Here is a 15,076-nt window from a genome sequence, read left to right on the forward strand (position 1 = left end):
GACCCAACCATTTTCAGCTGCTTCATTAATGGCTTTTCCTCCAACGTGCAGTCAGAATTGGGGATGTTCAATAATTGCAATGTTCACCATTTACTGCTACCCACATATTGAAGCAGGCTAACCCTGTAAGCAGCAAGAACCGGACACCAATCGTGCTTGGGTTTATAAGTGGAAAGTAACATTCGCACCATGTAAGTGCCTGACGATGACCATCTCCAACAAAACAGGAATTAACCTCTCCCCTTGACATTCAGCAACATTATTATCACTGAATCCCCCACAATCAATATCTTGGGGATTACTATTGATCAGAAACTTAATTGGACAAGCCATATAAATAGTCTGGCTGCAAGGGCAAGTCAGATGCTGCGAATTCTGCAGACTGACTCGCCTCCTGACTCCCCAAAGCCTGTCCACTACCTACAAGGCACAAGTCAAGAGTGTAATGGAATACTCTCCACTTGCCTGGATGAGTGCAGTTCCAACAAAACTCAAGAAGCTCAACATTGTCAGGGACAAAGCAGCCCGCTTGATTGGCACCCCATCCACCACTCCCTCCAGCACGAATGCACAGTGGCAGCAGCGTGTACTCTCTAGAAGAAGCACTGCAGCAACTCAATAAAGCACCTTCAATAGCATCTTCCAAACTCGTGACCTCTATCATATAGAAGAACAAGGGCAGCTGATGCATAGAAACACCACCAGCTGCGATTTCCCTTCCAAGTCACACACCACCCTGACTTGGAACTATATCGTTATTCCTTCACAGTCACTGGGTCAAAATTCTGGAACACTCTCCCTGCCAAGGCTGTGGTATGTCTACACCACATGGGCTGCAGTATTCAAGAAGGCAGTTCACGCTGTTCAAAAGCAATGAGGGATGGACAATAAATGCTGGCCTTGCTGGTGAAGCATATGTCCAAAGAAAGTAATCTATACCCACCTCAGTGATAAGTCTTAAATTAATCATTACTATTGAAGTAATGCACATTTTCATTCTTTGCTGAAGAGCCCCCATTTATTGTTACCAGCTTCGGCTGTCTCACCTGATTTGATCTTACCTGAGTCACACGGTGCAGTTATTAGTTCAAGGCCATGACACTGCAACATGGACATTAACAAATTGAAAGGGAAACTCACGAGTTTAACAAGAATATAGAAAATAGGAGCAGGAGTAGACTGTATGGTCCCTCTAGCCTACTCTGTTATTCAGTATGATCACAGTTGATTTTTTGTCTGAACACTCTTTTTCCCACTATTTACTTTCTCCATATCCCTTGGTGCCCTGAGAGAAAAATCTATCAATCTTAGCTTTGAGTATACTCAACACTGAAGCATCTACAGCCCTCTTGAGGTAGAGAATTGCAAAGATTTCAACTCACTGAATGCATAAATTTCTCCTTATCCCAGTCCCAAATAGCATGTATCCTTTATAATGTGAAATAATGGGAACACCGACATTGAGGGAGGACTTTGGCCGCTAGCAGCCTCTCACTGAATCCTCTGGAGAGGGAGCCATTCTTTACCAAATCCCCTCCAATGTGAATCTGTATTTAGCATTTGGTGATGAGTAAATGTGCTGTGACCTGGATATCCAGGACAGCAGCTTGCTCCAATAATAACCATGCTTTGTGGTATTCCTTTCTCCCATTCTGAAGGCAAATGATTATCATTTGGCTGATGATAAAAACCTTGAATGAGCAGCTGCTTGATGAACAGCTGCTGGAAGGCATATTTGCAAGCTAGTTATTGAAGACGAGCTTGAAAGTCTACAGTTAAGTAGCAATAAACATTGCATTTTAGTGAGGTGAGTGGCTGCTCCACCCCTTTGGCTGCTGGAACCAGCGTTCAATGGGGCATGATGTGCATCCATGCTGTGGTCAAGGACTTGGTTCTGGTCAAATCTGTCATATTGGAAAATTTCTGTCAGATATTTTTAAGAAGATACAAAATAAAATCAAGCCCTCCTAAACTTCAGTGAACATTTTTCACCAATGGAGGATATATCCTAATTGACTTGATGATTTACACAAAGTAGTTTTTTTTAAAAAAAGCAATTTTGACTCTAACTCTCAAGGATTTGTTTAAGAACAAATAGCCTTTGAACTAGTCCAGGAGGGCCATATGACTGCAAAAATATACACAATAATTGCACACAGCTGTACTTAGTAGAAAAATAATACATTGTGGATTGTATGGCATCGAGTGAATCTTGGGCTCAGTGGTAGAATTCCAGCCTCCTGTATCGGGAGCTTCTCTCGACGTTCACAGTGAGTGGAGACCAGAGCTTTAGCTCTGAATTTCAAGTTGGCATCCAGCAGAATGCTCATGTCTGATAGATGTGGGAATCTATAAATTCTCCGTCTCTATAGGGCTAACCATCCTACATGCTGGTTAGAAAGATGCCTGCAAACCTTCCTACTATCTTATGGTACTCTCTAAGAATGTGCAGCTACAAAAACAGAAAGATAATGTTATGACACTCCTGATCTTTTAACACTGCATATTCTTTAACTTATGGAGATCTGCAATTGTACTTTAAGAGACCTGCTTGTGTTAATTACAGAGTAAGCATTTGTATGTATTTCTTTTTAGGAATTCCTCATGGCTGAAGATTTCAATAAGATGACTTATGTAAAGACTTATCCAGGTATGTTGCCTTGAGCATTGTGGTCACACCAAACTTTATTTTTGTCCTCACTATTTGAGACAAATGTCAACAGTACCAAAAATGTTCTTTAAAATTCTGAGTTGAGTCCATTGCCATATTGGCAAATCAGCTGGAGTATTGTGATTATTACTGGGCTTAGCTGACTATGAAGAGATGGATTATGATCGTGTATTTGCCGGAGGAAAATCTTGGCACTTTGTTACTGTGCTAGCTTTTAAATTGGGAATTTATGTTAATCAAAATGGCTCACATGGAAGATTTCTCTACATTAATTTCCTTTCTCCACCCTGGGTCCCACTGATACTATGCAAATTCTTCAGTTGGTGGCTTAAGTAGTGACCACCTACTAGGCAGTCTCCAAAGCTGCTTTGCAAACATCTGCAAAGTGATCATTGGTGATCGTGTCAATGATGAGGGTTTAATGTTATATATTTGGGATGAGAAAAGGTCATTAGGTCTGCATATTTAAAAAAAAAATACACAGACCTGTAGTCTGTTTAGGAATTGTCTGCTGAAAATTCTTGTCTGCCCTGATGCCTCAAATGATCAGGCCAGCCCAGGAGATGTCAAATTTGTTAAACTTTTTTTTTGCAATCTTTCTGTCCTGCACTGATCCTTTAGAAACATAGCTACTCACTGTTAAGCCTGAAAATCATATTAAATAATTTACTGCCAGCTTTATTAAAATACTTAAATTGTCAGCCCCCCTCCTTGGAGTGAGTTGGCTGCCTGCTCATTGTGTGCCTCTTTGAAACGTGGAAGTGGGCGGGTTGGGATCAGGGTTCAGATTTTTAAAGTTTTTAAAATCCTGACCCAAATCCAACCCACCTGTTTTTGTGGCTATAATTTAGCCCAGTGTTTCAAGTTGATAACTTTTCATCAGTACTGGAAGTCATTGGTGATGAAAAGCTTTTAATAAAGTACAAAGCCAGGGAGAAGGTGGGAGGGTGCAGGGAAAGAGCATGTATATAATAGCATGGAGGGCAGGAGATGGTAGTGTAGTGATAATATCACTGGACTAGTAATTCAGAGGCCCAGGCTAATGCTTTCTGGGCATGTGTTCAAATCCCACCAGCAGGTGGAATTTAAATTCAATTAATAAAATCTGGAATTTTAAACTAGTCTCAGTAATGGTGACCATGAAACTATCATCGATTTTTGTAAAAACCCATTTGATTCACTAACGTCCTTTAGGGAAAGATATCTGCTGTCCTTACCTGGTCTGGCCTACATGTGACTCTAGGCCCACAGCAATGTGGTTGATCCTTAACTCCCCTCTGAAATGACCTAGCAAGCCACTCAGTTCAAGGGTTAGCTCAAGAGGATGGCCAACAAATGCTGACCTCGCCAGCAACACCTACATCCCTTGAAAGAATAAACAACAATTAAATGTCAAAATTGAACAATGGTACAAGGCAAAAGGTGTGTGGCAATGGAACAAGTAAAGAAACAAAAGATTTTTCCAGAGAAGTTTATGCAGTGTTGTGCTTTTGTGCCTTTGAAATATCAGACTATTGGCCTTTCTACATATAGGATTAAGATATAACCTTTTTTTTAAGGCAAACTGAAATAAAATAGAGGTTTGTAAAGCTGAACAGAGTTCATGTTCGGGCTTCCAAAGTAATCTTTCAGCACCAATGCTTCAGTAAGGGCTCATTACACTTCATTTTACTTGACGATTCTGCAAACACTTGGAGAAGCAAACTTGCATCTGATGGAAGCAACGTTGGCTTGTTTTTAGTGAATGCATTAGAAGATTATGTGGTGATGTTGTAAGATTGAATACGTCTGTACCTACCTTTGAAAGTTATCATAATTGGGTTGATGCACACAGAGATGTCAGTGGTAATGTGAGTTCATTGTGGTCTTTCTACTAATCGTATTTGTGGGAATGTTTAAAATATGTTGTCAGTGAATGAAATTTCTTCTCTTCAATGAATGGTGATGTGCCAGGTGTATCAGCAGATTTTTAGATTATTAAATTGGAGGTATTTTCAGTTTTTTGAGAAATAAACTTTGTTGTGAAAAAATTAATCTTCGTTGAAAGGTGGCATTAAATGATCTCCTTAACAGTGGTTGCCCCAAGGCATGTGGTTGAAGGGCATATTTAGAATCTGAATTCTGTTTGAGTGAATTGAAGCTGCTATCACTTTTTTTTTTGGAACATAAATGCACATATCAGAACTTGAAGATAAATGCCTTAAGTACTCCACCACTCAGTAAAAATACCTGTAAAAATGTATCAGTACCTGAACAAACTGTTAATCCAAAGCTATTTTTAAAAATCATATTATATTCCTCTTTGTCTTCACTGGTTATTTCTGACCGATCACCTTGAAGATTTTTATCTTTTTGAATGCTTTCAAATCCTATTTATGTTGCCATTCCATCTGAACAATAACATAATGGGAAAGAAATCAATGTTTCCTTCTGTGCAAGGTGACTTATCCTAGGTGTATTTTCGTCTGTCGGCCTCAACTTATCAACATCAGCCAAAATGTATAAAAAAACAATGAAGCTGGTCAAGAAACTCATTGGAATGCCATGGGGTGAGCACAGCCAGAGAACTTCGCAGTGCAACAGTGGCCTAGTCTATGCTGCTACAGAATACTGCACTACCTTATGATCTTGCAGCCGCTACACAAAGATCATGGACATGCAACTCAATTCCGCCATGAGTTTAGTGTTAGGGACCTTTTAAGTCCACTACAACAAAGTGGCTCCCAACACTGTCCCATGTTTTCCCTCCAGCTATTTGCAGTGATACATTGTGCTCCATGAAATGGAAAAAATAATAAGTAACACTGACTTTCCCATTCACGAAAACTTGAAAAACCTATGAAGGAAGCACTTAAAATTGGCACCAGCCATTTTGGGAAACAGCAGCTAATATTCATACAGCTGATATTGAGCCACTACCCAGATTGATGGAACTGTGGGAGCTAATCAACATTTGAAAAAAAAATACTTTCCTCTGACCCAACAGCAGAGGTCCCTGGCTTCAACCTTTCTCAAAGGTTCAACTGAATCTGCACAGGGCTTGGACGATGCAGCCCCACCTCCATAAGTAGAAGATGAGGGACAACCCAAGTGCAATTGTGGCCATGAGTCCCAGACCATGGAACACATCACATCAACCTGCCCAGTGAGATCTGTTGCAGGAGGCATCTCTTTCCTCCACTCAGCATCTCAGGAGGCCATCAAATGTATAGCCAAACTGGATAACTCATTATAAGCTTTTCTTGTCATATGTAAGTAATTATTTTGATAGCTTTCAGGACATGTGCTTCACTTATGGTGAGACTTTGATGAAATGCTGAGGATTCACAACATTTTCTAATGCTTATTTTCTCCTAAGTTCCATGGCTGCTAAACATTGTAGAACAGACGAAATGGAAAAGATTATGCAGATTTAAGAGTTATGGGTGGAAGGAAAGTTCACAGAAGTTGCAAGTGACTACTTTCACAAAGGATCAGCAGGATTGATTGCTAAAGGGCAGGAAGACAGCAGGATTCTTATTTTCAATGTAGTTACATTTCAAAATTGCGTTTGTGCATTTCTTGATGTTATGAGCAGAGATGGGGTTGGCTTGAGATGATTTATACTGAGCAATGTGACAGATGCAATTGAATTTTTACAAGAAGCAGCCACTTGAACTAAGATATAATACTGGATTTAACGGGAAAATAAAGTATTAAATCTCCCGTGCCAGCTGGAATAACATCATTTACTTCACTGCAGAGTGAAACTGGACCAGGGAAAAAGAGCAAGCTCTCAAAGACCATCCCAGTTGACTGACACAGAATGCCAAGCAAGACGGGATTAGTTTGGAGTTGGATTTACTCCAGGATCACGAGTTAGGTTTGAGAGATTAAAGTAAATTTTAGCCTAATCCGTCAGCGGTGAAGCTGACATTGGCCTCAGTGAACAGTAATATTGGGAGGGGTGAGCATTCAACCCAATTCCATGGGTTTCCCACCCAGCAAACTTGGTTAAAAGAAAGCAAGCACAAAGACAGCAGCCTTGTCACTGATTGTAGCGAGATGCAGTGAGAGTTTGGTGAGTGAGGGAATTTTAATGGTTAATTTCTCTCTTAAAATCTATTCTAGTTTGCATTTAGCTACAACTTACTGTTTAAGTTCCGTTCAGTCTCAGTTAGGGATAAACAAGCTCTCTACAAGAGAGGCAGCTAGTTAATTAGGTAGCTAGTCTGAACTAGTTTGAACCAAGTGGTCCCACTAAGCGCATGAAGCAAGCAAGAAGACTGCAGCTTGTCACTAAGTGCAGCTAGGGCACAGGGTGAGCTTATGGATCTGATGAGTGAAAGAATTCAGTGCAGTGAGGGAGGAGGTGCTGTTCATTTAAGTAACTATCTTATAAAGAGGCTTCATAAAAGAGCACGAGAGCACCAGGCCAGGAGACTTCATAAAAGAGCTAGCTCAGTTTGTGACTCTATGGGGGACTGATCGAGTTCTGAGTAATTTTCCCTTATTCATTTATGGGATGTGGGCTTTGCTGGCTGGGCCAGCATTTATTACCCATCCCTAGTTGCCCATGAGCAGGTAATAGTGAGCTGCCTTCTTGAACCGCTACAGTCCATGTGGTGTAGGTACACCCACAGTGCTGATAGGAAGGGAGTTCCAGGATTTTGACCCAGTGACAGTGAAGGAACAGTAATGTACTTCCAAGTCAGTATGGTGAGTGACTTGGAGGAGAACTTCCAGTTGGTGGTGTTCCCATCTATCTGCTGCCCTTGACCTTCTAGATGATAGTGATCGTGGGTTTGGAAGGTGCTGTCGAAGAAGCCTTGGTGAATTCCTACAGTGCATCTTGTAGATGGTACACACTGCTGCTACTGTGCGTCGGTGGTGGAGGGACTGAATGGTTGTGGATGTGGTGCCAATCAAGCGGGCTGCTTTGCCCTGGATGGTGTCAAGCTTCTTCAGTGTTGTGGAAGCTGCACTCATCCAGGCAAGTGGATTGTATTCCATCACACTTCTGACTTGTGCCTTGTAGATGGTGGACAGGGTTTGGGGAGTCAGAAGATGAGTTACTCATCGCAGGATTCCTAACCTCTGACCTGCTCTTATAACCGCAGTATTTATATGTCTAGTCCAGTTCAGTTTCTGGTCAATGGTAACCCCCAGGATGTTGATAGTGGGGGATTCAGTAATGGTAATGCCATTGAACATCAAGGGGTGATGGTTGGATTCTCTCTTATTGGAGATGGTCATTGCCTGGCACTTGTGTGGGACAAATGTTACTTGCCACTTATCAGTCCAAGCCTGGATATTGTCCAGGTCTTTCTGCATTTGGGCATGGACTGTTTCAGCATCTGAGGAGTCAGGAAAGTTGCTGAACATCGTGCAACCATCAGTGAACATCCCCACTCCTGACCTTATGATTGAAGGAAGGTCAGTGATGAAGCAGCTGAAGCTGGTTGGGCTGAGGACACTACCCTGAGGAACTCCTGCAGGAATGTCCTGCAGCTGAGATGGCTGACCTCCAACAACCACAACCATCTTCCTTTGTGCTAGTGTCAGAGATTAAACACACCGAGGCATCATTTCATCGTAGAAACCCCATTTATTACTTGTGCACAAAGGAGAACAATACAACAAGAGTTATTGTACCGTTTCAAAGCAGAATACACAAAGACTTGCTTAAAAGCATTTTACAACCAATCAGTAAATTTTGTACATTTCAATCCACTTATTTGCATAAGTTTACTGACCAATCCATGTTCCAGTAAATTTCCATTCCTACACCACAAGTGCAGTTGTTTATAATTTGACTATCGCAACTTTGATTACATTCGGCCCAAGAGAGAGAGACACATGGAATGTCTCAGGGCTCATCCTGCTATAGCGGTCAGACAAGATGGTATTGTTCTTCAAGGTTGCAGTGTTTTTCTCTTAGGCTCAAGCGTTTAATTCAATTGCTCCATTAACCCTTTCAATACTGAGTGGGCCCCCCCCCTATAGTTGTCTTTATTTCTCCTGACCCATAGCCAGGCCTCCCCCTTAATAACCACAATGGTGAGCTCCCGTCTCCAAATGGGCATCTGCTGAATGAGGGCCCCTGTATTACCTAGGGACCATGCAGAATCTGAGGGGAAAGCCAGAAAATGCATCTCAGAGGAGGAGGTGTTAACAGGAAAATGAGTACAAATCCAACATTTAGTCCGATTAACTTGCGAGGCTACGGCCTGCATTCGTGGAATTACAGAGTTGATAGTCCATGCCCCCGCAAGGACCACACAAGACAGGATCCAAATCAGATTCAGCATTCTGACGGCTCAGTTAAAGTTCTTGTACAAACACTTCCGTCCGAGGTCAGCGTCCGCTTGACGTGCGATGCGTGGATCCACAAGGGTCATCTTTCAACCTTCACGGCCGTATGGGTGGTGAACAGGACTTGGAAAGGCCCCTCCCATTGAGGTTCCAAACAGTTTTTTCTCTTGAAGGTTTTTACCAGGACTGGGTCCCCGGGCTGGTATTGATGGCAATCTTCAATGGTGGGCTTTTTCTGAGCTTCTACTACCTGTATATGCAAGCTCTTGAGAGAATTAGTGAGCGCTATACAGTATGTAATCATTCCCTCATCCATAGCGTGGATGTCCATTTCCCTAGCAGACAAAGATGGCGCCACTGGGAGGTGCATAGGACATCCCATTACAGCTTCATAAGGAGAGAGGGAGGTTAGGGTGAGAGCGCATAGTCATGAGCGCCAAGGGTAGAGCTTCAGGCCATTTCAAACTGGTTTCTTCACATAATTTAGCTAGTTTGTTTTTCAGAATACCATTTTGTCTTAAGCACCACTGGGGCAGGACGATTCCTGATATGTTCAAGACTACGGGTACCAGCTCAAGGTGTACATTGTAATATAAAACTTCTGATTAACCAGTACCAAACCATTCGTCGGCCCTAGATGCATAGTCGGACAAGATGGGTCAGTCGGCGTGATTTGAGGGTCTTCAATTATCTCTACTCGGACTGTGAAAGTAGAGGTGGGAGGTGGCTGGGTAGTGCTGGACCTCCCATGCCTGAATCTGAAGCAAACCCTTACTACAATTTGAAAGCACTTGTTCTCCTAACTGTTACATTTATCATTCCCGTTGCGTGTCGCATTTAGCACTGTCCGTGCTGTACCAAAGTTCCTCCTGTGGTGCAGGATGAGCAGTGGTGATCCCCGACCTTGTTGCCAGTACTGATACGCCCACCACCAGGATTGTGGATCTGTGGAGACATTAACATTGGCTCTCGTTCTCATATCTACAAGTGCGCATGTATCATCTGTCGTAATTACCTCGTATGGTCCATGCTTGTTCACTCCGAGCTCACCCTGACCATCATCTTATTCCCCACGGGGGTGGGGGGTTGGGGGGCGCGGGGGTGGTCTTTGCTCTTTGGATTTGCCTGTTTCCATATCCTTAATCATCTGTCAGTCTCTAACTTCCTCTCTCAACTCATGTAATTGCCTGTTTTATTCCCTTACATTGTCCTGTATTTTTCCTTTCAGTGGCCCTACACCTCATACTATAATGCCTTCAGGTAATTGCATGGCCCTTCCTGTTATCATTTCAAATGGGATGATCCCGGTGGTCCTGCTTGGGGCAGCCCACGGCGCATTAGAATATTGGGCTGTTCCCTGTCTCTTGACTGATGTTTTTTTTAAAGTTCAGTTCACCTTTCCACCATCCCTGGACTCTGGGGGTGGTAAAGAATATGGAATTTCTGTTTAATCTCCATAAGATTACACACTTCTTTAATGACTCTCCCTGTGAAATGAGTTCCCTGTTCTGAATCCATCTGGGTAGGCACCCCCACTCCTTCCAGTTCACTCTCTCCTGCTGCTGTCTCATGTCAGACCTCAATTCCTTAAACAACTCTACAATGCACCTTTTTATGCTATCTTTCAATGGCTCAGTATCTTCACTTCCAGTGATGGTTCTCTCTGGGGACTGCTTAACTCTGCCTGTCATCAAGGTGTTAATCTTGTGGTCCCACTTCTTGTAGCTCGCAGGCACATTAATATAATCAGTAATACATCTATTTAGCCTTTTTCCAGCTTTCTCTTTACCTGTATCCATCTTGTGGTAAATTGTTGTTAAGTATTATTTCTCCTTACATTTCAATTGCCGCAACCACAGACACTGAATAATTTTACCTCTAAGGTTTTTTTCTGACCACGATCATCTTGATTCTCTCGAGTTCAGTTTCTCTATTGTCTTGGTTGTTTAAAATGTTTCCTTACTCGTTAGGCCATATTAACTATTCCATTTCAACAGGGATCTCTGTCTCTAGATCTTTGCTTATCTCCCCCTGCGCAGTTCCTGATGGCCAGATTATCAAATTCATCTCCCTTAAAACAGTTTGTACGTTATGACCTCTTTCCCTAACTCATTCTCCTACTTGCCTCATACCATTTTACACAGGCAACAGATACCATATTATCTTGTTCAGGTTGCTTGGAGAGACTTTAAAATAAATAAAATATTCTCCTAACAGTTTTAAAACAGAAATCAAGCATTGACATGTTTTGCTTCCTTATCTTCTCAAACAACATCTTATTGTCCCATTAAATTATGACTGACTTTTTTGCATTATCCCATATTTATTAACTCGGCCAAAAAATGGATTTCTGCCAAACTTTGTCAAGGTCTTGAGCTTAACTTCACATTTTGGGAACAGACTTACAAATACCAAAGCTTGCAGCATTTGAATAGTGCCAATTGTTGTCAAACCTTTTAAAATGAAAATTCCCTTTTGAGAACTTTATCAAGAACCAAAGCTCAAATATTTTAAACCTTGTAAGAACTGTAATTTACACTATCAAAATTAAAACAACTTTTTCATGTGTAATGATTTGTATCCAAGTTATAATTTCCGTATGTTTATTGACACATTCTTTATCTTAGATAGCATCCTAGTGATTCAAAAGTAACCTGTTAAATTACACTGCACTTTACATCTCAAAATTGTGCCAAATTCAAATTACAGTGCTGTTGGGATGCAGATTTCCTTTAATATTTAATTCATCTCTTCATAAGAAACCCCTTTTTATCCATTGGAACCACCTAGACCTTCTGTTTATGTCTTTTGGTTTTCCTAGAATCTTTCTGAATTTCAAGTAATTTTTTTTCCCTCAGAATTTTAGAATACGAACTTATATGTATTAATCCCAATCAGTTTGGAAGCTGATGATGAGGGTTATTCCCTACCAGTCTGCAAGGGGGTGGTACAAGTGTTGGTTCATCTCAAACAAAGGCAAGCCCTGTTTTATCTTTACACTACCTTCAAATTATGATTTTTGCCAGAAATCTCAACTCAAACCTTTTATTCAAAACTTTGGAGTATTTGAATAAACTTTTCTTTTAATCTAATATGGAGCTTTAGATTCTAAAGTGCTCGACTGCACACACAAAAGACAATTCAGGGAAGAACAGCTACACACAGAAAAGACAATTCAGGGAAGAAAACACATTAAAGCTCACATACAAATGCTTCATTGCGCACAAACAAACACATAGATAAAGGTATGCTTCGATACTCCTATAATATTGAACTTAACTCTAAACGAAGCTTCGAGTAGCAGTGGGGGAATAAAGGGATCTTGAAGGCTCCATCTATAGGGACCTTCAAACTGACGCAAGCTCACATTTTCTCTGCTGCTGCTTGTCAATTGCTCACTAAACCCCTCTCTCTCTCTCTCTCTCCTCGGCACAAACAGCTCTTGTAACTTAGATCAATTCACTTTTTTTAATAAGTTACAGAAAATTCAGTAGTGGACTATCTACTTCCCTTAAAACATATTAATATCAATTCTATTCTGATTAAAAGTTCTGCCTGGCAGGAAACTTTTACCCTTACCTTGGGTCCATTTTACCCAATCAGAAACATGTTGGACACTTTCAGACCCGTAATGGACATACATGTATACATTTGGTTTCCCTTCAAAGGGTGAACCTGGGGTTTCTTTGATGCCATATTTCCCATTTTTACTTAATAATATACACAAAAAACCCCAGAAATTACTTGCTTTTCACCTCCAGGCATCTTGAACCCCTGTGTATACTACTACTACTTTCTCACCTCCAGGGGACTCGAACTCCTGGGTATACTACTACTACTTTTTCACTTCCAGGGGACTCGAACCCCCGGGTATACTACTACTACTTTTTCACCTCCAGGAGACTTGAACCTCTGGGTATACTACTACTACTTTTTCACTTCCAGGAGACTTGAACCCCTGGGTATACCACTACTACTTTTTCACCTCCAGGGGTCTCAAACCCCTGGGTATACTACTGCTACTTTTTCACTAAATTATTGGCCAAATTAATCTCCCAAATATTTGAACAGATGACTTACTCTGTGAGTCAGCCGCTGGCAGGTGAAGGCAGATCGCAGGTCAACGAACCCCAGAAGCCCAAATGGGGCTGCCGCGGACTGAGGAGTCCTTGAACTGCGAGGTCCTAACGCTGGTGCTCCGTGACTCAACCCCAGGGGTTAGTCATCTCGGTGGAACCTCCAGAAACTGTCAGAGGTTAATCACACCGAAGCATCATTTCGTCGTAGAAACTCTATTTATTACTTGTGCACAAGGGAGAACAATGCAACAAGAGTTATTGTACCGTCTCAAAGCAGAATACACAAAGACTTGCTTAAAAGCATTTTACAACCAATCTGTAAATTTTGTACATCTCAATCCACTTATTTGCATAAGTTTACTGACCAATCCATGTTCCAGTAAATTTTCATTCCTACACCACAAGTGCAGTTGTTTATAATTTGACTATCACAACTTTGATTACATTCGGCCCAAGAGAGAGACACATGGAATGTCTCAGGGCTCATCCTGCTATAGTGGTAAGACAAGATGGTATTGTTTTTCTCTTAGGCTCAAGCGTTAATTCAATTGCTCCATTAACCCTTTCAGTACTGAGTGGGGCCGCCCCTATAGTTGTCTTTAGGCCACCACACTAGGTATGACTCCAACCAGCGGAGCATTTTCCCTATGATTCCCAATGACTCCAGTTTTGCTAGGGCTTTTTGATGCCACACTCGGCCTTGATGTCAGGGGCAATCACTCTTGCCTCACCTTGGGAGTTCAGCTCTTTTGTCCGTGTTTGAACCAAGGCTGTAATGAGGTCAGAAGCTGAGTGGCCCTGACGGAACCCAAACTGGGCGTCAGTGAGCGGGTTATTGCTAAGCAAGTGCTGCTCGAATGCACCATTCCATTACTTTACTGATGATTGAGAGTAGACTGATGGGGTGGGAATTGGCCAGCTTGGATTTGTCCTGCTTTATGTAAATTGTGTGATGTCACAGGAAAACAGGTTGTTGATTGGTTAATGAGTATTTTTCTCATTTATCTTTCAAAATTCGGGTAATTTTAGTGATTGTAAGGTTTTATTAGTAGTAGAAGATTTACTAAGAGTAATAAAGCTTATTGGATCGGCTGGTGAGTATTTCCTATTTATCTTAACTGGGGGATTTCAGTCTGCGTAAGTAAGACATTGAAATAATAAGAGTACAAACACAGGCAAGAATGTTAAGACTTAATTAAAGCCTAATCCATAAGAATAATTATTTAATCAATTAAACACTATAAAAATGCTTGGACAGGTGATGTGTGGAAGCTGCAGAATGTGGGAGCTCGTGGACACACGAGTGATCCAAAGCAAACACGTCTGCAGTAAGTGATAGTGGCTGGAGGAACCACAGCTCGGAGTCATTGAGCTGGAGGCTGGAGGCCAAGCTGCAGACACCACTGTGCATCAGAGAGGGGTAAAGTTATCTGGAAACATTGTTCCATGAGGCAGTCACACCCTGTAGGGGATCTGATTTGGTCCATGGTCAGGGACAGAGTGTGACTGCAAGCAAGGCAGGTAAGGGGACCAAGAAGGTAGAAGTGAAGGAATCTCAGCCTTTGCAATTGCCCAGAGGTTCGAGGTTCTTGCACCCTATATGGACGAAAGTGAGGGTGGCGGGGTGGATGAACGAACCATGGCATCATGGCGCAGGAATCCATTCAAACTGGAGGGAGTTAATTGGTGGTAGTGGGTGGGGGGGGGGGGGTGCGGCGGGGCAGTATAGTAAGGGAGATAGACACAGACTGGAATTTTCTGGCTCCATTGGTGTTAGGCACCATGTTGGGCCGGGAGCATACAATATGGTGAGAAGGCCAAAAATTGGTTTCACGCCATTGTGAACCAGTTTGCGATCGTCCACTCCTCCCATCAATGGTGGGACATGTTTTTCACCATCACACATCGGGAACCTAATTTCAATACTTCATATTATAAGCCCTGCTCCTTGGAATCATCACCTGTCCCACCACCTACACTGGATCATCCGGCACACACGCCAACGTGTTTCACATTCTACATAAATGATGTG

General features: G+C 42.0%; 1 protein-coding gene across 1 annotated transcript in view; it reads left to right on the forward strand.

Annotated features, from left to right (window-relative positions):
• Nucleotides 1-15,076, forward strand: part of wdfy1 (WD repeat and FYVE domain containing 1) — a 79,983-nt gene that overhangs the window by 21,037 nt on the left and 43,870 nt on the right. Inside the window, exon 4 of the mRNA XM_041213155.1 lies at nt 2,596-2,650. Within this exon, the coding sequence (XP_041069089.1) occupies nt 2,596-2,650 (55 nt within the window). The remainder of the gene's footprint in view (nt 1-2,595; nt 2,651-15,076) is intronic.

The sequence above is a fragment of the Carcharodon carcharias genome, chromosome 2 (genome assembly GCF_017639515.1).
Source record: "Carcharodon carcharias isolate sCarCar2 chromosome 2, sCarCar2.pri, whole genome shotgun sequence".
Classification (NCBI taxonomy): Eukaryota; Metazoa; Chordata; class Chondrichthyes; order Lamniformes; family Lamnidae; genus Carcharodon; species Carcharodon carcharias.